The following is a 27,135-nucleotide window of genomic DNA, read 5'->3' as shown; positions in this document are numbered from 1 at the left end:
CAAATAGTGCTTTAAGTATCACGTCCACTTGAGATATAAATATAAGCACAGACAAATCAATAGCAGCAGAGAGAGGTCTGGCGTTGTGACCTTTGACCCTCTGGGTTCACTAATGATGTTGGAGCGCCAGGAGAGCCAGACAGGCAGCTCCACGGCTGCAGCACCGGGCTTTGGCACGGTCCGCCCTCGGAACTTGGAACGCAGAGAGCCTCACTCCCTTCTCCCTCTGGTTACCTGGGAACGGATTGGCAGCTTGTTCAAACATGTGTGTGTGTGTGTGTGTAGGGGGGGGGGGGGGTAGAGAGAGAGACATTTAGACCCCCTTATCTCAGCAGAGAGCGCAAACACAAACACTTTGACGTCTGCCAGGAGGAGGATATCTGCCAAACGTCTGAGCTCCATTTTGTGAGGGGCTCCTCCTCGGGGCTGGGGTGATGGAGGGGAGAGGAGGGTGATGGAGGGGAGAGGAGGGTGATGGAGGGGAAAGGAGGGTGATGGAGGGGAAAGGAGGGTGATGGAGAGGAGAGGAGGGTGATGGAGGGGAGAGGAGGGTGATGGAGGGGAGAGGAGGGTGATGGAGGGGAGAGGAAGGTGATGGAGGGGAGAGGAGGGTGATGAAAGGGAGAGGAGGGGTGATGGAGGGGAGAGGAGGGTGATGGAGGGGAGAACGGCTGCTTTACTGTCTTTTGCTTTTCACCATGTAAAGTTTGCTGTAGAGGACTTATTTTATTAACAACCATGTATATATATATATATATATATATATATATATATATATATATATATATATATAAAACGTATTTATTGACAGACAGACAGACAGACAGACAGACAGACAGATAGATAGACTGTCCCGTCAGTACAGTATTTGTCCAGCTCAAGTGACGCACGCTCCGTAACCCCGTGATGGACACTCCGTGTGGAGAATGTTTGGCTCCGCCTTTCCCAAACAGAGACCTGATGTTTGGAGGGACTGCACGCCATTCCCGGGCCGGCGCTGATCTCCCTTTCCCAAAGACAGGTCAAGACTGATTTCCTCATAAAAAACAGCTGTTTTCCAAAGGGTTGGTCAGAGACGGGGCATCTGGAGTTGAGGGTTAGTCATGGAGCGAGCGCTGTGAACCCTAGCTCACCTGCTGCTGCTACTGCTGCTACACTGGTGGAATGAACTGCCCACTGACGTCAGGACAGCAGAGTCGCTGCCCATCTTTCGTCGCAGGCTCAAAACTCACCTCTTCAAGAAGTACTACCATGATCCTCCCTCTTAAGCATCTATTGTAATTTTAGTTTGCTACTCATGCACTTTGCCGTCAGCACTACATTATGCTCTTATTCACTTGTTTAGAAAGGAGATACACTTGTACGTTCTGGTGAGTAGTAGTACACTGACTTCTGACGCTGACAGTAGTAGTACACCGACTTCTGAAAGCGTCTGCTACTTGTAAATGATTGTAATCTAATGAAATGTACACACCACCAGACTATGATGCATTGCAGTGAAAGCCAACAGTAGTTGGGTAGGTAGGGTGCAGACACTGTCACATGTCCTCTCCTTAAAATATTTGGAACGCTTTGAAGTCCTCTCCACAGCACGCTCTTTCTGTCTCGTATACCATAGCGCGCTAGGATATCACACGTCCGGTAATGTACGTGCTATACTATCTGACATTCGTCCGTTCACTTGAAACCCCTCTCCCATGACCACGTGAACAGGTGTGTTCCCTGACAACGGGGTCTCTACCCACCGTGTGTCTTCCCAGCCTCCAGAGGGGGACGGGGGACGGGAGCGCGGGGGGGTTGCAGCTCAGCGAGCCCCTCCTATCGGAGAGGAAACAGAGGCGGCCCCGCCCACAGCCAGGTACCGGGGGAGCTGCCTGCCTGGGTGACTGAAGCCGTTCACGGCCGAGACTGTTCACAGACGCAGGTCTGCTTGCTTGCCGCATGTGAAACCGATTTCCCCTCTGCAGCAGGGTCACGTGTGTGTGTGTGTGGGGGGGGGATGGGGGCTGCCAACCCCCCCCACCCCCCTCCAGACCAGTAATCGCTAGCAGATTGCTAAGACTGTTGCCGCTGTTTATGTTTCCATGTGGAGCTGGGCTTACCTACAAGGCTAACATTGGTCTAGCCCTGAGGGACTGCTGGTTCCAGTGTTTCTATCGAATGTCACCGATTTCACATTTGTGGAGCGGAGAGATGATGTTTGGATAGTTTATATGGGGGGGGGTTGAAGTGTGTGATGGTGTAGCGTGGCGTAGGGGGGTAGGAATACGACCGCTGATGGACGCTCACCCATCGCGCTTCCGTCCAATCCCATGATGCACTTCATGGCGCGGATGATCTGCTCGGTGACAGGGGGGGACAGGGCGCAGGCGTAGACGGCGCTGTGTGACTGGCAGCGCAGGAAGTCCACCAGCTCCTGCAATACAGAACCGCCACACGCGTCAGGATGGACTTCCCGCTCCTCAATACTCAAGACTTAAGCTGTGTTCGGAATCACTCCCTCGTTCCCTCACTCCCTATTCCCTATATAGGGTTCACCATGTAGTGAACTACCTAGGGAACAGAGAAAATGTAGGGTACATGCACTGCTCCCTGCAAATCAAGGTGAATTGTGGGTAATAAATAGTGGACTATATAGGGAACGAAAATTCTGTGGAGAATTCGGACACTACAAACAAAATGGCTGACGCCCTATATAGTGAATAGGGAGCAATTCCGAACACAGCTTTAGGTTCAGTTTATTCTCCATGTATATGGTTCACACATGCTAGGAATGTGACGAGGGTTAAGGCGTACGCTGTTGTAGACGAGGACAGGGTGCAGGACAGGACAGGACAGTGTAAAGACATGACAGTGCAAACAGTACAAAAAACTGTGCAAAGACAAAATATGAAACAGTGCAACGAAAAGCAGTGCAATGTACAAATTACGATATACAGTTAAAAATAAAATAAAGGAGGCACAATTACAGTATGTGTACTATATACAGAATGGAGTGTGGTGAGTGTACGTGTGTGTGTGCAGATTGTAGTGTGGTGGGTGAGCGGTGTTATATACAGTGAGTGCAGTGTGTGTGTGTGTGTGTGTGTGTGTGTGTGTGCGTGCGTGCGTGCGTGCCGTTAAGTTATGTGGAACAATCAGGGGTTGTGTGCAAGTGGTGCAGGGGGTATGGAGTCAGTGTGGAGCGGGGGGGGGGTCAGGGTTAGGGTATGAACTGTAAATACACTCTGGCAGTAAACACAAAATTCATGTTCCATTTCTGAACCTACAAAGACGTCAAGAGTGTTTTGTTTTTGATTAGGAAATGCTGTTTCTCGTGTAGCAGTTAACTTCCAAGGGTCAGCCAAGGACCAGTGAGCATTAAAAACAAACACGCATATTGGAATTACGTTTGTCCATAATTGATTCTATTCAGCAATACAGCCCCTTGTACTCTCTTTCTCTCTCAGAAGATCTGCAAGGGATCTGTACGATCGCGCACTGCGTGTTAATACAGCACATCGTTCACTTCACTCTGCTAGCAGGGAGGTATAGCGTGCAAAACCTTTCGGTTCCATTTGTGCAACTGTGGGGTAAACATCATCTGTGCAAGGTGTGTAATGTGGGGTACGGGCATGCAGTTGTCCCCAAGGGCCACCAGAGAGAGCCCAAGCACAGCCAGGACCTGAGCGGTAATTAAAACCAATCAAAACTCTAAACACATTTTCTGCCACGTTGCTCCGATAGTCTTGGGTTGGTGACTGCGCACTGTGAACACGGACGGGGGGGTGGGGGGACGGGGGGGTTCCGGCCCGAGCCCTGGTGCAGCCAGAGCCCTAATTTGAGAAAGAGAGAGAGAGAGAGAGAGAGAGAGAGAGAGAGAGAGAAAGCGTGCCTAATGGTGAAGTGAGCCAGGATGGGGACTGTCATGGTCATTATTCCCAGACGTCAGCAGTAGGTTAACGCGGCAATCGGCTGACAGGCGCGGAGGAGGAATCAGGAAGCAGCGCTGATTTGGTCACGGTCTCTGAAGTGCCCGTGTGTTTGTGGTCTGGTGGTCTGGAGCGGGGCTCGGAGGGGGCGCGCCGGCCCGCCTGGCGGTGGCAGTGTGACAGCCGGGTCGGAAGGGGGGGTGGGGCTGACATGGAGCCGGCCTCTGCTTCCACCCCGCTGCCGTCTGTCTCCACTGGGGGGCGCTGCAGGGGCCTGCTCCACGCACATACATACATGTGAGGGAAAAGGGATTTAGTGGGAGATGCTCAAAACGCAGGAAGAGAACCCCTTAAACAACCGAACCATCTGGTTCTATTTACGGGCGGGGATTTTCACCGCTTTAGGGCCTCATAGGATTTCTGTGCGACAGAGATAAACTGGTTAAGAGAACACGTCCGACCCACCCCCCCCTCCCACACATCTGGAGGCGGGAGCTCCGGCCGACCGTCTGTCAAAGGCGACTCGGCTACTCTCGAAATCAGCCTCCTTTCCAACTGGCATGGCGATTCCGGCGATTCCACAGACTGCCACAACACACACACACACACACACACACACACACACACACACACACACACACACACACACACACACACACACACAGATGCTGTCACTGTGCACTTACAGGTGGGATGGTCAAAAACAAAGCATCCTCTACACCAGGGGTTCTCAACCTTTTGTAACTTGAGAACCACCTTCCCAAATACATGAGAAAAAAAATTTGGTGGTACGTGGGCGAGGGAAAGTTTGCATCCGAGGGACGTTCGCTGAACACATTCGGATGTGACTGACGAGGGGATATTCAAACATAACTGGTCATTGAAATTATGCATTCTAACTTGAATCTTTTGTGAATTTTTGAGTACATTTAGATATAAAAATAACTAGCTTTGTAAATGACCAAACTTTATTTTATTTTTGTCTAACCACTTGGCAGTAGGCTACCACTGCTTCTGCGGCCCACGTGATGGCGCTCTGCAGACCAGGAGTGGGCCGCGGACCACTGGTTGAGAATGGCTGCTCTACACTATACTTCCTTTATCCAGACGAGGTGGATTATGAGGTGTTGTGAGTCTATCCATTAGAGGTCTTATTTTTGGCAGGCTTCTAAAATGCTCATAATAACACTGCTTTCCAGAACACATCTGCGGGAACATTTGAGGGCCAACCTGAGTCCACTTAACGTAGCTATGATTGGCGGTGGGGGGTGGGGGGGATCTCACCACAACAACAAATAAGTCAAATCTAAAAGGATTTCGGTCTCTGTACCCTTCTGCTCTCTCCAGTTGTTTACCACAACCAGCTGTCGGAGGGGTGTGTGTGTGTGTGGGGGGGGGGCGGCTTCATACTTCAAACATTATGACGCCTGTTGAAGACCATCCTGTGTAATCTGGAGCGCAGTTCCGACATTCACCACAAGAAGGGGCTGGCACTCCGCCAGCTTTTTACCTTCTTATTATGGCAGTATGGGACTGCACCAGTGCAAGGCGTGGGCAGGAAGGGTCCCTCTCTCCGGATACCTAATTGAAACAGCGTGGCTCTCCTACGATTTCTGTCTAATCAACTGCCACACCGCTGATGTGGTTATGTACTGAAGTACGATTTTTAATGGAGTCATAAGAAATTACAAAGACTCTGAGACATGGAGTTAGGAACATTTGCTGGGCACATGAGGGACGGGGAGAGAGAAGGAAAGAGAGAGAGAGGGGGGGTGGAGAAGAGAGAAAAGGAGAGAGAGAAGAGAGAAAGGGAGAGAGAGAGGAGACAGGGAGAGGAGAGAGAGAGAGATGCAGGGGGGAGAGAGAAGAGAGAAAGGGAGAGAGAGAAGAGAGAAAGGGAGAGAGAGAGGAGACAGGGAGAGGAGAGAGAGAGAGAGAGGCAGGGGGAGAGAGAAGAGAGAAAGGGAGAGAGAGAGGAGACAGGGGGAGGAGAGAGAGAGAGAGAGAGAGAGAGAGAGGTGTGGACTGGAGATGTGGAGGTTGGGGATACTGCTACTGTATGCCCACCAGACAGTGGACTTCCATCTATACTGGGCGAAAAGGGTCTGTATTCAGGAATATTCAAATTGGATTTATGTCATATCCAGGCAGTATCGGTATTTAGAGTCCTAACGCTGCATACCGATACGTTCCCATGGATATGACATAAATCCAGTTTTGGATATACCTGGATATAGACCCTTTCTCTGTGTGTCAGTGACCACCAGAGCGTTAGTCTATCCTCCAGACTGACGATACCATCAACCCACCACTCCCATCAATACACACACTGTGTACACACTGTTCATTTACATCGCCGGCTGCAGGTGTGAATTGTTAGCGAGGGAAAAGACGATGAATGATTTGTATTATTCAAAACAGAGACATCAGGTGTTAGTTCAGGAAAAGCAGGGAGCAATACAGAGCTACACAATAGCCTTGAGTCGGGATCCTGATCACATTAGCTCACATTCTGCTCCCCGCGATCAGTCTGGACTTCTTCCCATCCAAATTGATTTCCAGAAATTACAATCAGGGCCAATCAGGGACTGCATCCTAACTGCTGTTCTGCCCCCCAGTGGGGATGCAGCCCCTGATTGGGTCCTCTAGTGAAATACAGGTCGTTAGGAGGCTAATCGATTCTCTGAAGCAGCGAGCAGTAACATTAACGTTAGTAGAATACACACAGTCATAAGTACAGTTATTGCAGAAATAGACTCAATAACAATAACGTTTTTGCCTTTCTTCCAACTGGATTTGGCAAACGTGTTGTTATGCTGGCTGAAGGAGTTTGTCTGTCAAGGCAAGTACTCCCGCCCGCTGAAATCGTTCTGGGTGGAGAGAAGCCCAGAGTATCGCAAAAGGGGATTTTTTGGTGGGATGGGGGGGGGGGGTGCATCTGGCTTCCAGGCTAGAAACACAACGCAGCAGGGGCAGGTGTTCCAGAGGACTTAAATGTACCTTGTTCCCAGCAATGTATCCCCCAGATGCCCCAAAGCTCTTCGTGAAGGTCCCCATCATCACGTCGATGTCGGAGGGGTCCAAGCCGAAGAGCTCGGTCACTCCCCTCCCCGTGGGCCCCACGGCTCCGATGCTGTGGGCTTCGTCCAGGTAAAGGTAGGCCTTGTATTTCTTCTTCAGGGCCACGATCTCAGGCAGACGCACCACCGAACCCTCCATACTGGGGGTGAGAGAGACATACTGTAAACACAAACACACACTGTTGTTACTATCAACACAGAGCGTCCACGGACACACGAACGCTCGGTACGCGAGCTTCACAAAGAGGATCAGAGAGCGGTCTACGGCGTTCCTCGTGTAGCACGTCCATTGATGTACGGGTTACATAAATATTATCGTCCATCTTATTTTCCCTGATTTCATTCATTGTTCATTTTATGTCTATTTTTATTTGAAGCATTCTGTGCATGTAAATTATCTGTTGTAAAGCATGTTGAGCTGCATTTATTTGTATGAAATAACGTTTTTTTTTTTTTTTTTTATTAGGTTGTGATATTCCCACTATTTATTTATTAGGTGGGCTAGCTTGTAGAAGCTAGCCCAATTTGTAATATTCCCACTATTTCTTTCTTACTTATTATAGTTCTCCACAGTTTTTTGGCTCTTAACTACTTCTTCATACTTTGTGCTAGAAACTTCATTCAAACGTTAAAATGTTCATCGTCTTTAGCTGTTTCCCGGATGTATTCAGATTGTGGATATTTTTTTTTAATAGTTTTTTTTAGTAATTTTTGTGCCATTGAAACTGCGGGTGGAATGTTCAGTATCATTATGTTTTTAGAGTGGTGGCAGCTGTTGCTTTGAAAATATTCACACATTTTGTAAACTGCTGGCACTCCTAAAGTTTTGAAAGCTCACACATATTATACATCAAAACATTCACACAACTATGCTGATTCGTACAATGTAAGTATCTAAGCTGTGTGACTTATAGTTTTCACGGTATGACGATTTGTTCAGCAACTGCGCTCCCCATTGAAACGTATGGTGCCGCACTCTAACTTTTGAGCTGCTAATTTTTACCCTTTTTCTAACCTGTCGCCATGCCTACAGTTTTAACAGCTCATACACATATTATACATCAAAACGTTCACACAACTGTGCTGATTCGTACAATGTAAGTATCTAAGCTGTGTGACTTACCATTTTTGAGGTATGACGATTTGTGCGGTAACTGCTCTCCCCATTGAAACATGGTGCCACACTAACTTTTGAGCTGCACATAGAAATCTTCGGCAAGTTCTCAGGATTCCTATGGTGTCAATATATAAGCTGTAACATTTATAGTTTTCGCGATAGAGCTGTCTGAAGCAGACCATGTCTAGTATCAGAGTGTCAGTTGGGATTAGACTGGTGGCAGCTGTTGAATTTTTTGAATTTGTGTGCATGTGCAGCCTCTCTTAAATGTACAGGCACCCTTTTATAACTAATGTGGTAGCACAGAACTCAGCCAAAGTGGAATAGAGACACATGATCTTCACTGGTGGGGGCCGATGGGTAGCCCAGAGAAGAGTACACCGTCCCTGACTGGCTATGACCAAAAGGGGCGGAGCCTCGCCACCACGCCACTATCCACGCCACAGAACCCACTTTTCAGCCCGAGTGGGCTAGAGACACATGGTCTTCACCGGTTCGGGCCCGGAGAGGGGTACACTGTCCCCGCCCAGCTCTGAACTGAGGGGGCGGAGTCTCACCACCACGCCACTGTCCACACATTCACACAACTGTGCTGATTCGTACAATGTAAGTATCTAAGCTGTGTGACTTATAGTTTTCGCTGTATGACGATTTGTTCGGCAACTGCGCTCCCCATTGAAACGTATGGCACTGCACTCTAGCTTTTGTGCTGCTAATTCTGAATTCATACCCATTTTCTAACTTCTAACTTAACCACCATGGCTACAGTTTTTACGCTACACAGGCAGAGAGCTGTCTGAAGTCAGCATGCATTCCCATTGAAGTGAATGAGAGATGTTCAGAGTGTCAGTTGGGATTTGAATTTTGGGACACAAGCTGGCTCTCTTAAAGGTACAGGCACACCTTTATGACTACAGTGGTAGCATCACACCACAGACCACACAAGTCCCCTGAGTGTGGTAGATAGGTAGGGGGTCAATGCCCTGCCCCCGACCGATGTGATCTGAGGGGGCGGAGTCTCACCACAACGCCACTGTCCAAGCCATGGGCCCCACAACTCAGCCCCTGAGTGGACTAGAGACACACGGTCTTCACCGGTGGGTGCATGGAGATTGCCCGGTCCATAATAGTACTAGCAGTAGCTGTTACATAGAGCTGCGGCAGCTAGCCCACCTCACATTGTCTCTAGGAAATGTACTTTCTAGTTATTATTATTATTATAACCGCACAGGCCCCCTCTCTCCTCTAGGTCCGCTCTCCTCCTCTTCTATTCCTCCCACCTCTCCTTCTCCATTCCTCCCATCCAAGACAGGCCTTTTAAGGGCAGATGGAGGCTGAATATGTGTGTGTGTGTGTGTGTTTGTGTGTAGCGGCGCAGCATTCCCAAGCCCGCTACCCTGCTATGATGGAGCACCTCTGTTCTTCATGTAAACCAAATGACAGCGGACAAGGTTCCTCCAAGACTTATGAGGACTTCAAAGGAGGGCGCAGATCTCAGCTAAACCACACTCCGCTCCTTATCCCAGCTTTTTGATGTTCCTAGAGGGAGGGGGCAAAGTTATTCAAAACGGTACCTATATACCCCTGCCTCTGATCTGTAGGGATTCCTCTGATAAGAGTAGCTTTGCGGATAATGCATTTACGCAAGCGCTTCAAATTAAGGAGTGGATTGAAGTGGAAGTAAGACGGTGGATTTATAACCCTAGATGACCATTCTAAAAGCTTTCACGGAGAATCGCCATCGCTTAATAAGGACGACTCCCCTCCCGATCCTCACACACCCCATTGTAGGTTGAGACTGAGGTCATTTTTAGGGGCGACCCCCCCCCCACCCCCCCGGAGGCGTGTCTTAGATTGAGAGATGAAAGATTGGGTGGGAGGACAGCAGAGATGAAAAAAAGAACAGAAAAAGAACAGAGCAAAGAAGACTAGAAAAAAAAAATTTTGTGGGGTGTGAGCAGGAGAGGTAATAAAAGAGAGGGGAGAGAGAGAGGGAGAGAGGAAGAGAGAGAGAGAGAGAGAAAGAGAGAGGGAGAGAGGGAGCAGGAGGGCGAGAGGCGAGAGAGAAAGGAGAGCGGGAGTGAAAGAAAGAGAAAGAAAGAGAGAGAAAGTAAGAAAGAAAGAAAGAAAGAAAGAAAGAGAGAGAGAAAAAGAAAGAAAGAAAGAAAGAAAAAGAAAGAGAGAAAAAGAAAGAAAGAAAGAAAGAAAGAGAAAGAAAGAAAGAAAGAAAGAAAGAAAGAAAGAGAAAGAAAGAAAGAAAGAAAGAAAGAAAGAAAGGAGAGAGAGAGAGAGGGGGGGGGGAGACAGAGAGAGAAGGGAGGAGGTGGTAATAAGTGGTGGTTAGGAGTGTAATGGAGTCAGTCTCTCTGGTTGCATTTGGCCTTGATTCAGAGCTAATGAGCAGATGGAGCAGGTCAACGAGGCTCTGGATCTGGATTTCTCTGCTAAGAGAGATACGATCCGCCTCCTCTGGTAATCAAACAGCACCAGAGGCCCACAACACAGCACTCTCTCTGTCTCACTCACAAACACCCACCCACGCACCACCACAGTGGTGAACGCACATTCGCGTGCACACACACACACACACACACACACACACACACACACACACACACACACACACACACACACACACACACACACACACACTCCTCATTATCCTACAATAGAGAGGGAAGTGAAAAAGGAGGCCTTCACAGGGGCTGATACACACGCGCACACACACACACACACACACACACACACACACACACACACACTACTCGGGTTACAAACAGCGGCTGCTGCCTGAGTGGGCTGTGTGCCCTGGCTCCAGTGAACTCTGCTAAAGAGCACCTGTGCGCCGGCGGTCAGGAGGGAGACAGATTGAACAGATAGCGGTGGTGTCCAGCGGGATGCAGCCCAGGGGTGGAGGAGGCGCAGCTGACCTGTAGATGCCCTCCACCATGATGAGGATCTTCCTCCAGGGCCTGTGGGTCCGAGGCTGACCCGAGCACACAGCCTCCCTCAGCAGCCTGTCCAGGCTCTGCATGTCTGGAGACAACACACACACACACACACAGTCACACGCACACACACACACACACACACACACACACACACAGAGGGAGAATCAGAGCCTGCAAAACCAAAAAGTATCAGGAAAGGCCATACTACATATTAAGTTTTCCCATGCATGTGCATTATAAAAAAAATCTACATTTGGCAGATATGAAAGATCAACGCCCGTGTTGAACCACACGATAAGGACGCCCACAGGGCCGCCCAGTTCACTAAGCACACAAAACACCGCTTTACCTGCCAACAGCACCGCCCATAAAAACTGCAAACAGGAAATACCAGAGCAGCTCGGCTAATGAACACCTGCAATCTGCAGCAGATAGGAATACACACTGAGCTCATTGTAGGCTGGGTTAAAAGGTCTGTTGGGAGTGGAATTGCTCACGGGCTTCAGTAATGGACTATTAGCAGTGCTGTATTTAGTACACAAAGCCAGACACAAATGCCTGACCTGCAATTGTGGTTTGATAAAGCCTGAATGGGTAGAGGTGGAGTCACTCTCTGGCCATTATTGTTTGGCACGTTGTGAACTGCAGCTTGCGCAGTGATGCCAGTAGATGGCAGTATTGAACAACTGTAGTTTTCGAAGGGCCGACAACTGCCAACATATAAAACAACCTTTCCCAGCAAATGTTCAGCAGTTCAATTGAACAAAACATGGCCATAAATGTTCAGCAATTCAAAAATCAACCACCGTAATCACAGACCAAATAAGCATGTTTACTAACTCCTTTCCTCTCCAGACTGCCTCACCCAGCAGAGGCCTTTGCTATAGAGCAACGCCCAGGTATAGTATCACTAACAATCATCTACACTATACTGCATGCCACACGGTATTGCACAACACTGACGCCCGGCCCAAATACCAGTCATGTGTAACTCCCACAGACTGTGGCCTGATTCTCTGGCTCCCTGTGTGGCCCAACCTGTGTTGGCAGTCAGGAATGGAACGCCACCGATGGGCCGCTCAGATCAGATCTGCCACAGGTCTCACCCCCACTGTGACAGCCAGAATAAGAGGGCTGACTGTAAACACACCGTCCGAGGCTTTGTGGCGTATATACATATACACACACACACACAAATGCACGCACACACACACACACATGCACGCACGCACGCACACACACACATGCACGCACACACACACATGCACGCACGCACACACACACACACGCACACACACACACACACACACACACACACACACACACACACACTATATGGACAAAATTATTGGGCCACTTACACATTACACCTACAGTACAGGAGCTTTTGTGACAACCCATTCTAAACTCATAGGCATTCTGAGTTGGTCCCCCCTTTGCAGCTATAACAGCTTTCACTCTTCTGGGAAGGCTTTCTACAAGATTTTGGAGTGTGTCTGTGTAAGAATTTTTGCCCGTTCTTCCAGAAGAGCATTTTTGAGGTCAGACACTGATGTTGGAGGAGAGGGCCTTGCATCACCAAGTGCAATGCCAAACGTCGGATGGAGTGGTGTAGAGCACGCCGCCACTGGACTCTGGAGCAGTGGAAACGTGTTCTGAAGAGTGACGAATCACGCTTCTCTATCTGGCAGTCTGATGGACGAGTCTGGGTTCGGCGAATGCCAGGAGAACGTTACCTGCCTGACTGCATTGTGCCAACTGTAAAGTTTGGTGGAAGAGGGATAATGGTCTGGGGTTGTTTTTCTGGGGTTGGCCTAGGGCCCTTAGTTCCAGTGAAGGGAAATGTTAATGCTTCAGCTTACCAAGACATTTTGGACAATTCTATGCTTCCAACTTTGTGGGAACAGTTTGGGGAAGGCCCTTTTCTGTTCCAGCAGGACCGTGCCTCAATGCACAAAGAAAGGCATGGTTGGGTGAGGTTGGTGTGGAAGAACTTGACTGGCCCGCACAGAGTCCTAACCCTCAACCCCACTGAACACCTTTGATGAACTAGAATGATTGCGAGCTAGGCCCTCTTGTCCAACATCATTGTCTGACCTCACAAATGCTCTTCTGGATGAACGGGCAAAAATTCCCATGGACACACTTCAAAATCTTGTAGAAAGCTTTCCCAGTAGAGTGGAAGCTGTTATAGCTGCAAATGGGGGGACCAACTCCATAGACCATAAAAAGCTCCATAAAAGCTCCTTTAGGTGTAATTTGTAGGTATATATATATATACATATATATATATATATATAGAGAGAGAGAGAGAGAGAAATAGAAAAGAGTTGTGCATCGTTGCCATCGACTGCCTGCTCCTGTCTTTTGTCACACAGGCCGTTTCAGTCAGCCTACTTGGCTAACAGAGGGATTAGTCTTTGATGAGCAGCTGCAGCGGAATTGTGGGTGGTTCAGTCTGATGTGTGAGGAAGGAAAGCAGGGAGGGAGGACAACAGGGAGACAAGGAGGAGACAGGCAGGGAGGAAGGGAGGGAGACAGGGAGACAGGGAGGGAGAGGCTGGGAGAGAGACAGGCAGCGAGGGGAGCGGGGAGACAGGCAGGGAGGAAGGGAGACAGGCAGGGAGGAATGGAGACAGGCAGGGAGGGAGACAGAGACAGGCAGGGAGGGAGACAGGGAGGGAGACAGGCAGGGAGGGAGGGAGACAGGCAGGGAGGTAAGGAGGGAGACGGGCAGGGAGGGAGGGAGGGAGACAGACAGGCAGGGAGGGAGACCGAGACAGGCAGGGAGGGAGGGAGGGAGACAGGCAGGGAGGGAGGGAGGGAGACAGGCAGGGAGGGAGACGGAGACAGGCAGGGAGGGAGGGAGGGAGACAGGGAGGGAGGGAGACAGGCAGGGAGGGAAGGAGGGAGACAGGCAGGGAAGGAGGGAGGGAGACAGGCAGGGAGGCAGGGAGGGGTTAGCAGACAGTGAGGGAGGCAGGGAGGGGTTAGCAGACAGTGAGGGAGGCAGGGAGGGGTTAGCAGACAGTGAGGGAGGTAGGGAGGGGTTAGCAGACAGTGAGGGAGGCAGGGAGGGGTTAGCAGACAGTGAGGGAGGCAGGGAGGGGTTAGCAGACAGTGAGGGAGGCAGGGAGGGGTTAGCAGACAGTGAGGGAGGTAGGGAGGGGTTAGCAGACAGTGAGGGAGGCAGGGAGACTTGCTTGCTTCTATTTGTTCCATTTTGCTTCCTGGCAGAAAATTAGTTTTGTTTCCTTATTATTGTTATCGTTATGTTTTGTATTATATGGCTGGGAATTTCATCATTTGCATATATCATGTGAATATAATGCCTTGAGTGTGAGAGGGTTCTGAACAAGCGGTGATCCGGTGGGTTCTGGGCTGGGTGGGCTCTGGGTAACATTGTTAAGTATTTGTATGTTTGTATTTTTATATGTGGACCCCAGGAAAAATAGTTGCTACCCTGGTGGCAATTAATGGGGATCCAATTTAACGATTTAACAAATAAACAGAGAGGGACATGGGGACTGAGGCAGGGAGACAGGCAGGGAGGCTGGGAGAGAGACAGGCTGGGAGAGAGACAGGCTGGGAGAGAGACAGGCAGGGAGGCTGGGAGAGAGACAGGCTGGGAGGGAGACAGGCTGGGAGGGAGACAGGCTGGGAGGCTGGGAGAGAGACAGGCTGGGAGAGAGACAGGCAGGGAGGCTGGGAGAGAGACAGGCTGGGAGAGAGACAGGCTGGGAGGCTGGTAGAGAGACAGGCTGGGAGAGAGACAGGCTGGGAGGCTGGGAGAGAGACAGGCTGGGAGAGAGACAGGCAGGGAGGCTGGGAGAGAGACAGGCTGGGAGAGAGACAGGCAGGGAGAGAGACAGGCTGGGAGGCTGGGAAAGAGACAGGCTGGGAGAGAGACAGGCGGGGAGGCTGGGAGAGAGACAGGCTGGGAGAGAGACAGGCAGGGAGGCTGGGAGAGAGACAGGCTGGGAGGCTGGGAGAGAGACAGGCTGGGAGAGAGACAGGCTGAGAGGCTGAGAGAGAGACAGGCAGGGAGGCTGGGAGAGAGACAGGCTGGGAGGCTGGGAGAGAGACAGGCTGGGAGGCTGGGAGAGAGACAGGCTGGGAGGCTGGGAGACAGACAGGCAGCGAGGCTGGGAGAGAGACAGGCAGCGAGGGGAGCGGGGAGACAGGGAGGGGTCAGCTGGTGGGGTGCCTGGGGGCTTTTCTCTCCCAGACACTCGGCCTCTGAGGCCAGCGGGGAGGGAGGTTAACCGACTCTGACTCGTACCTGTCAGCGCACATTTGCTGCCGCAGGTCCACATGTCAAATATGCTCATTTGTCCTGTCTGCCCAGATGAGGAGGGTTGATGCTTCTAATAACAGCACACTGGGCTTTTCAGTCAATTTTATTTACTCCTTTCATCTTCTCTGGGAAAAATAATTAGACAACCGCTTCTAATTAATGCAGTCCTTAGTGTATTTCAGCTACGCCACTAGTGTTGTTGCATATTTTGATATACAGGGGACAGTGTGTGGTGGGTTCTCTCTAAAGGTTAGAGCATTTCCTCAGGAGCAAAAGTAGACGCTAGATACCACCGCTAAACTGTACTTTAGGTCGATAGTCCCGAAGCGCTTACTGTTGTGCTTGAACACCCGGATGGTTGCTCCTGACAACCTCGCTCCCAGGATGAGGGATGTGTGATTCAGCTCGTCACTGAGGATCAGGCAACCCTGCAAACCGGCACAAACAGGAGGATATATCAAACAACCCTGTAAACCGCCACAAACAGGAGGATATACTGTATGAAAAAAACTGTAAATCAAACCAAACTTTATTTATATAGCACATTTCATGCACAAAGGCAACACAATGTGCTTTGCGTTTGCGCACAATGCGGATGTAGGATGTAGGTTTTGGAGCCTTGTCATTTGTTTAATACTGCTCAATCAGTGGCAGATTCATGTGGAAGATTGTGATTGGTTTAAAGAAATACATAGTTTTTCCCCCTATCCCCAAATAGTAATGAGTCCAGCCAGGCCTTCCTCCAGCGCTGGCACGGCGTAAATGAAGTGTGGAGACAGTGTCTGGCTATGCAGGACGAACCTGTGTGGCATTGTAAAAAGGGTTCATGTGTCATGTTGACACTGCCTCAGAGACAGAGAAGCCTGGCTTGACCTGGGGCCCTATCGGCCTGTCCCGGGTGTATACCAGCAGCCGTCACGTCGGCCCCGCCCGGTATGGCCTAGCCTGGTACGGTACGGCCTGGCCTTGTGTACAGCGCAGGCAGACCAGGCCTCCCGTTAGCACCAGGACCTGGGTAGGGGCACAGTCAGAGACCTCCATGCCACCCCGAGGGGCTTCTGCACCACTTGAGCCACATTAACTAACGATTCCCTGTCACTTATACCCATAGCCCAGACCGCCCCCCCGTCCGTCCGGTCCAATCAGTGACAGCCATGACTGCGTGTTGCCGATGGTAACCCCTGGTGGCCTGTGTAAGCTTGGTTGGCGTGACAACAGAGCAGGGCGCGGACTAATCACACCCTTGAGTGGTGCCCCCTCCGATGCCTCCCCTTCGCCATCTACAGAGCAGTACAGCATGTGCTTGAATGTGACTGTGTGCCCACAGCCTCCCTCCTCCTGGCTACTGCTGCCATGTCTAATTAGGAGTTTTAATTAATGGGGGTGGGGGGGTAGTGGACTGTTATTCAGCGGCATTCCCTTTTTAATTTAGGCCATCTGCAAGAGAGGAACAAAAGCTAAGCCAATTAGCTTAATTTAAGCCGTGCTGTGAAAACTCACACACAAGACCCACAGAGCAGACGTGTCCAAGAGGTGTTTTGGTGTGTGTGTGTGAGAGAGAGGGAGAGAGGGGGGGAGAGAGAGAGAGAGAGAGAGAGAGACCCACCTTGCCAACCAGTGCAGGTATGTTCATGGAGTTGGTGGCGAAGCCCATTCCAAAGGCCATGCAGGACTCCACCCCGAGGAAGGCGGCCACCAGCCGTTCCAGCTCCATGTGGATGCTCATATTACCTGCCGCAGAGACAGCGACAACAACAGCGACTCAGAATGACGGGAAAAAATGAACAGCCTACACAGCGAGAGCTGCTACCATGGGAGATCTCCCCGTGACAGTCGTTCGACGTTACGCCTGTGTTTTGTTGATCTTTGTCAGCTCAGCCCACTGTTTTGGTTGAAGGCGAGTCACGTTTCTCCTAGGCCAGAAAAAATTAGTCCGGTACGGTATCTAGATGATGCTCTTAGTCACTTGTTTAGAAAGGAGATGCACTTGTGAGTTCTGGTGTTAAATGCAATTATTGTAAGTCACTTTGGATAAAAGCACATGAACAAACAAATGGTAAATGGACTGCACTTATACAGCGCTTTTCCACCTTCCACTCAAAGCGCTTTACAATGGCCTCTCATTCACCCATTCACACACACATTCACACACCAATGGCGGTAGCTGCCATGCAAGGTGCTAACCTGCTCATTGGGAGCAATTTGGGGTTAGGTGCCTTGCTCAAGGACACTTCGACATGTGGACAGTCAGAGCTGGAATTCGAACCGCTGACCCTCCGATCATTGAACGACCCGCTCTACCAACTGAGCTACAGCTGCCCACAAATGACGGGACCCGAGGGGGGGGGGGGTCTTTATTCTGTCATACACTAGTACAGTGCATACAGTGAGCGGGGACACAGAACACATCACACACGTGTAACTTTCGGGGCCGCCGGTGGAAATTGTTCCCTGCATTTATCCCATCCCAAGCTGTCATCCTCCTGGGGCAGGAGTGTCCAAGTGCTGAGTCCAAGTCCTGGTCAGGGACCGGACTGAAGAGCATCTGTTCTTTAGCATGTTTTTCTTATTAGGTCCTTTGGGACAGAAAGGCCCGGAGACCTTCTTGCTTGCCCAACTGTGGCGTCGTTAAGCCTCTGCAAAATGACTGTAATGTAATGTACTGTACTGTATCTACTCTCATGGTTTCTAGAGATCTACAGGACGAGAGACAGATCTGGGAGAACTATCCCTCTAAGTCAGGGGTCTCAAACACGCGGCCCGCCACACCACTCTATCCAGCCCGCGACATGATGTCAGAAATATAATGTAATCCAGCCCGCAAAATAATTTATTGTAAACGGCGCCGGCAGCCAGGCCTACAATGCAAAATTCAAGTCGCTCAAACGTGGGCCGAAATTCTGTTATTGTGCGCAGCAACTATGAACAATGAACGGAATGCAGCTAGCCACCGAGAGGTTGTTTTCATGGTTAACTAACGTTAGGAACACAGACGGTTTCAAGAAATATGGACATTGCAGTATTTTTTGTGGAGTTCAATGGAAATGCTACCTGCCTGATATGCAAGAACAAAGTCGCCGTTCTAAAGGAATATAATGTCAAGAGCTATTCATTACTAAACATGGAGAACAGTGTCATAGGGAGACGAGAGGAAAAAACGAGCCACACAGCTGAGAGGGCTAATGTCTCAGTCTTTCAAGATAAGTGTCTAGCCAGAAATAGAATAGCCTACAAATGTATTCAAGTGTCTGGTAAGAAATGGAAACAAACTTGAACTTTAATAAATGCAAGTACAGGTCCAGGGCAGGCTTAGTGATGCATCTTGCAGCTAAAACAGAATAAAGTACAAATGTAGGCTATTCAAGATAAAATAAAAGTAAGGAAAAATGATTTGCAGCACTAACTGTTAAAATATATTCAAATGAATGGAAACTGGTTTGAAATTGTATGATGAAAATGTTAGTTATGGAATAGTCTTGCAACATTTAGAGACTGAGTTGTGAGTCTAGTTATGGAAATGAAAAATGACATTTTCAGAAATATTGCACTTTCTTATAGTTAGTAGTAGTTGAAGTCCAGGGGTCCAGTAATATCTAGGGTTGAAGAAAGGAGGTAGCCTACATACAGTAAGGTCCACAAATACTGTAGCTCTACCGCACAATAACGTAGCTCTTCAGTTACAATACAATCTGAAAGCTGTGCTGCACAATTCATTTGGAAAAGTGATTAGATTGTTATGTATCCCCTAACATGGTGTTTTTGTATTTGGTGCAATAAAGAAGGAATTATCTGTCCCCACTGGCATGCTTTCTACCTGGTCCTCCAAACTGGCTGAGGGAATTGTGAGCTGGTATAATTGGGAGCCACAGGGAAAAAATAATTTTATTTCCACTGCCTGTGGGTAAAGATATATGACTGGTCTGTTTCCCTGTTCCCATCTCAAATGAGCCAATTACAATTTAGTGTAATATCACAAGTCTCCATCAGATTGCTTTTAGGATATCATTATCATGATCAACATAAACGTACAGTATGATAAGTGTCTGTGTGTGGTCCAGGTGAGAAGATGCCAGATAATAACTCATGATGACAATTGTGTTCAGTGCAGTCAAGCACATCTGAATGAGTTAATAATTGATTTGAAAACATAACAATAGGGATAGGGAAGGAGAGAGAGAGAGAGAGAGAGAGAGAGAGAGAGATTTCCTGTAGGTTTTATGTAGGCTATATGTAAAGTTTTGGGACTGCAGCGAAGGGAAGAGGGACTATTGAGCCGTACTGTATGTACAGTATTAATGTGTACTGTATGTGTTTGTGTGTGTGTGTATGTATGTACAATACAGTATGTATGTATGTATGTGTGTGTGTGTGTGTGTGTGTGTGTGTGTGTGTGTCTGTGTGTGTGTGTTAATTATGTATGTGTAATCCATAAAGCATTGGAGCAGCTCTCCCTTTACGGCGTTTCCCATTCCGTGCCCCCATCAGGCTCTCTGCCAAGTAAAATCGATTCATACATTTCCTCAACCACTCAGACTCAAAGCCCCGGCCGGCACAAGCAGCTCTTTTAATCAGACTGCATTGGCATCTGGTCTCAGTATAGAGTGTTTCCTCAGCGCTGACCTCCTAGGCCTGCGTCCTGGTTGGTACAGTATGCTGCCCTCCTAGGCCTGCGTCCTGGTTGGTACAGTATGCTGCCCTGGTACGCGGGCTCCTCCCCTTCTGGACGCTCTCCGGGAAGAGAAGGAGAGGACCCAGTTCTCAGAAAGCCCAGAGTCACCTCAGTTAGGCTACCTGGAGACGTATGTCCACCTTCTTCTGATTAAACCGTGTCCACCTGTCCCGCCTGTCACTGCTTCACAAGGACGCTAAGTAACCTTGGCAACATGCTGGCTCTCTCGCTCTCCCAAAATTGGCCGGCGGCGTTGAGTTCTGGCACTTCCTGCGGAGCAGTAATGGGCGTGGGCAGCTCTTTGGGGCTAACGGTAGCTGCCTGGTTTTATTGGGCACCCGTGACTAGGGTACGTCTGTAAAGCTTTTAACAGCAGGCGGCTCAGTGGTTAATCATTTGTATCTATGACCTCCATTTGTGTTTTTTCTGAAACGAGCAATAAAGATTTTATGTGTGTTGTATCTGTGATGAAGATACTTCACATGGCCGTACTATTGTCATTAGTTACCATTGTTCTCTTGTCTAGAGGTCTTACACTCCACATCTGCCCTACACAGATCAGTCACCATTACTTGACTAAATATCCTTTTCTGTTAATCATTGTGAGAATAGTAGGAAATGGTTGGCCACACACTGAAATATCCATTAATTAGTGATTGGTGCAACAGCACCCGCCCCCCCCCCCTCCCTCCACCCCACCCCCCCAACTTAAACACACCCAAGGAAACAGTGTAACTTCTCCTTCCAAGTTGAGTACATCAGTAAACAACACTCAGCAAACAACATCTACTGTATACGTGATATCAATCTTGTCTATAAAAACATTGAAAGGGTGCGGTAGGTATTAATCTTTTTTTCCCCCATGCACAGAGCAAACTCCCATTCACCACTCTACAGTATCTACTGGCAAGTCTATAGTGTGTTGTACATATGAATAACACCATAGGAACTACCAACATGGGATTTAGAGTCACTCTTCAAACATAGATTGTGTGCTTATAAATAATTGATGCTTAATATGGGAGAGGGGCTTGCTATTTCTTAACTCTCTCAGTGAGTCGACTGAAAAGCACTACAAATATGCTCGTTTTCCAGAGGAAAAAACATATGCATAAATCACATAAATAAGTAATGGATGACAGGGGACTTTGTACTTGCACTCTGACAAACAACCATATGACTAAGACTGATGATCGCAATGCTCTTTTCACTGCTGCCTCTGTGAGGGCTCTGGTATGGCATCTTGACATACAGCAACGAGTGAATAGCCAAAACCTAACAAGTCATAACAAAGGGGAATGTATTACGTGTTTACTTGGGTTATTTTACCGAACAAGTTAGTCAAGAATACATTTGTATTTACAATAATAAGGGCCTGGTTAAGGTCTGAATGGAAGGTTCAGGGCATGGTGTGTGTGTGTGTGTTTTTATCCCAGCCTAAGATAATTGACCTATAAACACACCACCGCCAACCATTCATGAGGTTTCAAAACAGCACTGGAAGAGGCTGAAACCTGATTTACCAGGTTGGGTCCCTGCCAGCCACAAACACAAACACACACACACACACACGCGCACACGCACGCACACACAAACACACACACGCACACACGCACACACACATTTAGACACCAAAGTTACAGAAGTCGGTTTAAGTTGGAGATAAAGTGTGACGCCAATTACTTTTTTGTGGCTACTGCATCAGCTGCATTCATCTGTGGCCTATTTCAAATCTAGAGTGTTTTATAATGCTACATTACACAAGGATACAATTTCACCACTGCTCAGCGTGGACCGCTATGTGATGATCCCAGCTTATGCTCAAACTGTACATAATTTAACAACGGCTGAATTATTCATAGAACGGTGCCATCGTTGGAAGATAATTAAAGATCCTGGTAGTATAATTCATGAGAAAGATAATAAATGATGGTGGGTGTGATAGAAGAGAGAGCTTTGATGGTTAACCTTTTCGGGTGTCATTGCAGCACTATGCAGAGTTACTGTACAGCCTGGTGTATGAGTGACACAGACAGAAGGACCTCACACCACTCCTAAAACTAGGTGCAGTACCAATACAAACTAGGACAGGTCCAACAAATCTCTGGAAGTACAACACACTTATAAAATCACACATAGATTGGCTTTTTTGTCACAGCGCCACCGTGTCAGCGTCGTCCACCTCCTCAGCCCCCTGACCCCGGCCCGAGCCCCGGTTCTGACTCTGGTCCCAAGCCTGTCCCTGTCTCTCCAGTGCCGGACTCTGTTTCCCCCAGCACCTCCCAGAGGCTGCAGCGGGAACTGCCGGCACGTCTGCGTTCACATGCCGGACACGCCCCCGACGCACACCTGCCGCGCATCAGCATGATTGCCTCTCCCCCACACCTCAACGCACCTGGTCCTAATCAGCCAATCGCGAGCAGGATAACTCCGACAGACTAGACTCAGGCTGCGTTCCGAATCGCATACTTCTACTTCTTACTACCAGTACCTACTACAGCTGCCCTTAGAAAGTACGTACTTTGCAAGCAGTAGGCATCCAATTGGGACATACTACCTTGTCATAACATTGCGCCTTGAAATTAGCCCACATCCGTCGCTGTCCATAACGCGACATTCGTCTACAGCTGTCAACTCGCGCATGTGACGCACATTACCGCTGCGCAAAGGATTGTGGGTCAGAATAGCCAGAAAAGCCTGCTGGCGTGCATACTGCAAAATACGACCGGATGTAGTAGGTCATCCTGGTACTTTTGCCATACTGCATGTGGCATACTATGTATTGGGACATACTACATTCTGTTTTGGCATACTATATAGTAGGGTAGTAGGCGATTCGGAACGCAGCTTCAGACAACGAGTGACTAGGGCGACAGTGGTCGTGTGCATCGCATCGCCAGCTCCCCGGCAGCCAAGAGCTGCAGATGCCGGGTGGGCGGGTCATTCATGTGTCACTCACATTATTGAAGATGTATTCTACTGCCATTCTGAGGTAACCTGCTCTGCTATTGGTTGCTGCTTCGGCGATGTCGCTGCTAATTTGCATAAAGTTGAACTCTGCCCAACTTCAAATCTACGCTCAGATCGCTGGTATCACGTTGCTCGCTGCCACCGAGGCGTCCGTCACCCTATGTCGCCAGCTTCCATTGAGAATGAATGGCAGCCGGCCGCTCTTGTCGACCAAGTCGCGCGCTGTGTGAATGCACAGTTAGAAGCCGGTCCACACAGCCCTCAGTGCCAGATTGTTGACTCACCTAGTTGGTAATTAGCGACTCCAGCCTTCCTGTAGCCTAGATTTCTAAGCTTTACCTTATGCCAGGCTCAGACTACAGGATTTTTGGGCCGATTTATCCCCGATTCACCCCTCCCGACAATCGGAAGAGAAATCTGGTCTGGAACGTTGGTCGGGGCCGATGATCGGCCCAGATTATCTTGTAATGTGAGGGGTTTACAGATCCAATCTTATACCTCCTGATCGGCTCGCAGACCCATCGGGGCAACATGTTTGATATTTAAGATTATTACATCCCGACTTTACAAGTGACACGGTGAGACCAGTGGTTCGTTGCTCCCTCGGGCACAATAAGATCCTGTAGTGTGTGCTGAGCTGATATTTTCAAATCTTGCTGTGTGTGCTTGTTTGCTAGATGCGCAAGAAGAATATCTGTTAAGATTCTCCTTATGTGCGTGATGTAACCCGATTTTGAAATTGGTTAGGATTTTAAGTATCCCTGTCTTCCTAGTATCCAGATCCTGCCTGACCCTCGCCTGTACGACAACCCCGCTCCTGCCTGACCATCGCCTGTACGACTACCAGGCTCCTGCCTGACCCTCGCCTGTAGGACTACCACGCTCCTGCCTGACCCACGCCTGTACAACTACCACGCTCCTGCCTGACCATCGCCTGTACGACTACCACGTCCCCGCCTGACCATCGCCTGTTTACTGACCACGATACTACCTGCCCCTCCCCGGATCTCAATTAACGTGCCTACAGGCTTTCATCCCAATTGTGTCTGCTCTTGGGTCCTCCACCAAAACCCTAACACTTTTTTATATACAGTGTATATATATACTCAAGTTCCCATATCAGACCACTGCTGAAGTCTCATGCAGAAGCACAAAGGAGGAAGAAACACACTGACAAAATGTTAGAGTAATTCTGACCTCTACCAGAGATGAAAGTTGAAAACCACAAACAGACTCACCCATTTCCTGCCTGGTGCTGCACACCCCGACCCCGTACTGACGGGTTTTGTCTGCAACCGTCTTCAGGAAGTCGACGTTGTTCTCGGCGAAACCGAGGTAGTTGTACGAGCCCATGTTGATGACACTCTTTATTGTTTTCCCTGTCAGCCTGTTGGAGCATGAATATCACTAATCATTTTCTGCATTGATTTTCACAAACGCACCCATACATACGGCATATTAACGAAGGCTCTCTGTATTATCACAGGCTGCTGGAGGGGTCAACCTCCGATTCAGTTGAACTGGTTATTCTTTAGTAGTTGATGGTGAAACGGTTATGATGAGTGACGTTACCTGAAGGTCCAGTTGTAATCATCAGAAACCCTCTCCATCAAATCGAACACGGGTCCTGGCAGACTGCAGATGGGCCTGTTCCAATTGTCTCGCACCCTCATGTAAAGGTTACGCGTGTAAAAGTTCTCAAAATCTTGATAAAGTGGAACAAAATCCTGTCAGCAAAAGGAAATGGAATGTCACGGGATGCAAGTTACTTTGAACAAGTTACTTTGAACATTATCACAGTGAATGTCATTATGAGTGTTGCTTTCAAACGACTAGCCATTGGAGTCTTGAGGGAGATAAAAGTGAGTCAAGTCTATCAGAATCACTAACAGTGCTGATCACAGGGTCCATAAGAGTGATGTTCAGAGGGCTCCCAGAGGACTGCGACAGAGCTCCCCAGCATGGCAAAATACGGAGAGAGGTCATTAACCATGTTTATAAAGAGGCTTTGATGATCACATATTTAAGCCTCCATAAACAAAATGAAGCGTCTGAACAAATGGAGGGAGTGTTCAGAGTGGGCAGGGTAGCAGGGCTTAAATACCCCCCCCCGACAATGACTCGTAAAGGGACCCTTGTCAAACAGAGGAAGCATATTGGCTGCTTTCTTGACTTCCCTTGTCATATTAAACCACTCTTGTTGCTAAATAAATATTTCATCACTGGCATTCTGACATTCTGGCTGATGAGAATTGTATTTCATATAGCATCTTATAATTGTACTAGTCATACTGTTAGTTCCTATTTTGCAGTGGGCAGTGAATCTATACAGGGAAAACATGTATCATTGTTTATCTTATTTATCAAAGCTAAAAACTGTAAAGTTGAAAAGATCTCTAAGGATAGTAGCTAAGCGGGGAAAATGCATTTGAATCCTCAGAGAACTAATTAGATCTACCCCAGATCTCCTCCGTTGTGTCCTCACCCTCACCCATAACAACATAAGAGTGTGCATAACGAGAGGGAGAAAGACAGAGAACTTTGTCAACTTTGCTTTGAACATCTTATTGCAACTTGTAAGTTGCATCTCTCTGCATTGAAATGAACTGCAGGAGCAAAAGGTAACTCGCTGGGACTATATAACATTGTGTATGTATTGGAGATGGGCTATGGTTTACAGAAAGGGATGAAAAAGGTAGAGAGAGAGAGAGAGAGAGAGAGGGATTATGTGTGTGAGTGTGTTTGTGTGTGTGCGCGCCACCTTCTGCTCCTCTCTCTCCTGGGCAAGGTGGCATTTCTCGAGCCCCACGGCCCTGAGGAAATCCCTGAAGTAGCCAAACAGGGTGACAATGCCGAAGCCCAGGTATGTCATGACGGCCACGTACATGGGCGCCTGCTCAAAGGCCTCCGGTGCTCCCCGCCTGGGCCCCAGCCCATTCCCCGTGCCGTGTCTCTATACCGCAAAGAACAACACACCGCATTCACATTCATAGAACACACTGGTGTGTGATTGGGTGAATGAGAAGTCATTTCCTTTACAGTGCATGTGAATGCGCATGTGAATGCACTGTGTTTTGCATGGCATGCCTTGATTAACATGCTGTAAAGAATGCAGTGCATGCAAATATTACTTTGTAATCTCTTCTACTTCAGACGCAATGTTAATTAGAACGAATAGATCGCTAATTAGATCAATAGACATGAGAGTTGAACATCTGGACAGCTATACTGAATCTTTTTGGCATAACCTTTAATTTCTCATTCATATTGTATGAGGCCATTTCGATCCAATATTCAAATATATGAATATGTCCGACGCAGGGCGAGGTGGCCTATATCACACAGTCAGCTGGGCGCGTCACCTGACTGGCTGGCTTGGCCGCGCATCAGGTTTGCTTTGGGGAAGTGCTCGAACAGCATCCCCGTAGCACCTAGCTAGACTAGGCTAGGCTACACACCTACGTCCACGTAATTAGGACACATTTCGCTGTTTCATGTTTGAACCTGTCTCAACTCAGGTAGCCTCGACGAAGTCAAGAAAGTTAGTCAATTGAACGGATTGCGCAAAGACCTTACTATGTAGTCCATAGTAGCCATAGCCTATATTGCATACCTGATCTTTATGATATCCATTTTTCTTCTGAATGCCGTATGTCAAGTCATTCTGGTTTATTTGAAGTTTGAGGTTTCCTTTAGACACATGATCTGCTGTTCTTGCCATTCCTGTTCAGAGAATAGAGTCGACTGGTGAAGACAGAAAGAAAGATGAAGGAAGTGTTTCTCTCCGGCGTTGAACCGGTTTCTAACCTCGCCTACTATATGGTAACTTCCTTATAGCCCTACCACGCGCAGTGGTGTTATTGTGGATGGTCCCCAAAGTTAGAACTGAAGTTTAAAAATGTTACTGGCCTACAACATACCTTATGTAAGTACCCCTTATAAGTTAGACAACCATCTTAGAACATTTAGAACACAAATCATTCATGTAGAGTAAACTCTACTTGACTCTTATATAACAGCTGTTTACATGATGACAACGTTACCTTCTCCATTAGCTGCTGTAGCCTGAGTAGGCCTATCACTTAGCTAAAATAGGAAGCTATGAGCAATCATGTTTGTTGAGAATGCATGGAGCCTGAT

The 27,135-nt window shown here is 48.5% G+C and overlaps 1 protein-coding gene across 1 annotated transcript in view; it reads right to left on the bottom strand.

Moving 5' to 3' along the window:
* The window catches only part of sptlc3 (serine palmitoyltransferase, long chain base subunit 3), a gene marked incomplete at its 3' end in the record, with an annotated part of 29,770 nt that extends 3,052 nt beyond the window's left edge, over nt 1-26,718 (bottom strand). Inside the window, exons 1-9 of the mRNA XM_084450099.1 lie at nt 26,609-26,718; nt 25,757-25,948; nt 24,568-24,722; nt 24,234-24,382; nt 16,963-17,087; nt 15,691-15,784; nt 11,039-11,144; nt 6,912-7,131; nt 2,290-2,416 (exon numbers count right to left, since the gene is read on the bottom strand). Of these exons, the coding sequence (XP_084306225.1) occupies nt 2,290-2,416; nt 6,912-7,131; nt 11,039-11,144; nt 15,691-15,784; nt 16,963-17,087; nt 24,234-24,382; nt 24,568-24,722; nt 25,757-25,948; nt 26,609-26,716 (1,276 nt within the window). The 5' untranslated portion in view covers nt 26,717-26,718. The remainder of the gene's footprint in view (nt 1-2,289; nt 2,417-6,911; nt 7,132-11,038; nt 11,145-15,690; nt 15,785-16,962; nt 17,088-24,233; nt 24,383-24,567; nt 24,723-25,756; nt 25,949-26,608) is intronic.
* Nucleotides 26,719-27,135: the final 417 nt, after the last annotated feature.

This window comes from Borostomias antarcticus, assembly GCF_949987555.1.
Source record: "Borostomias antarcticus genome assembly, chromosome: 2".
Taxonomy (NCBI): Eukaryota; Metazoa; Chordata; class Actinopteri; order Stomiiformes; family Stomiidae; genus Borostomias; species Borostomias antarcticus.
This window is presented reverse-complemented; position numbering and strand designations above follow the sequence as displayed.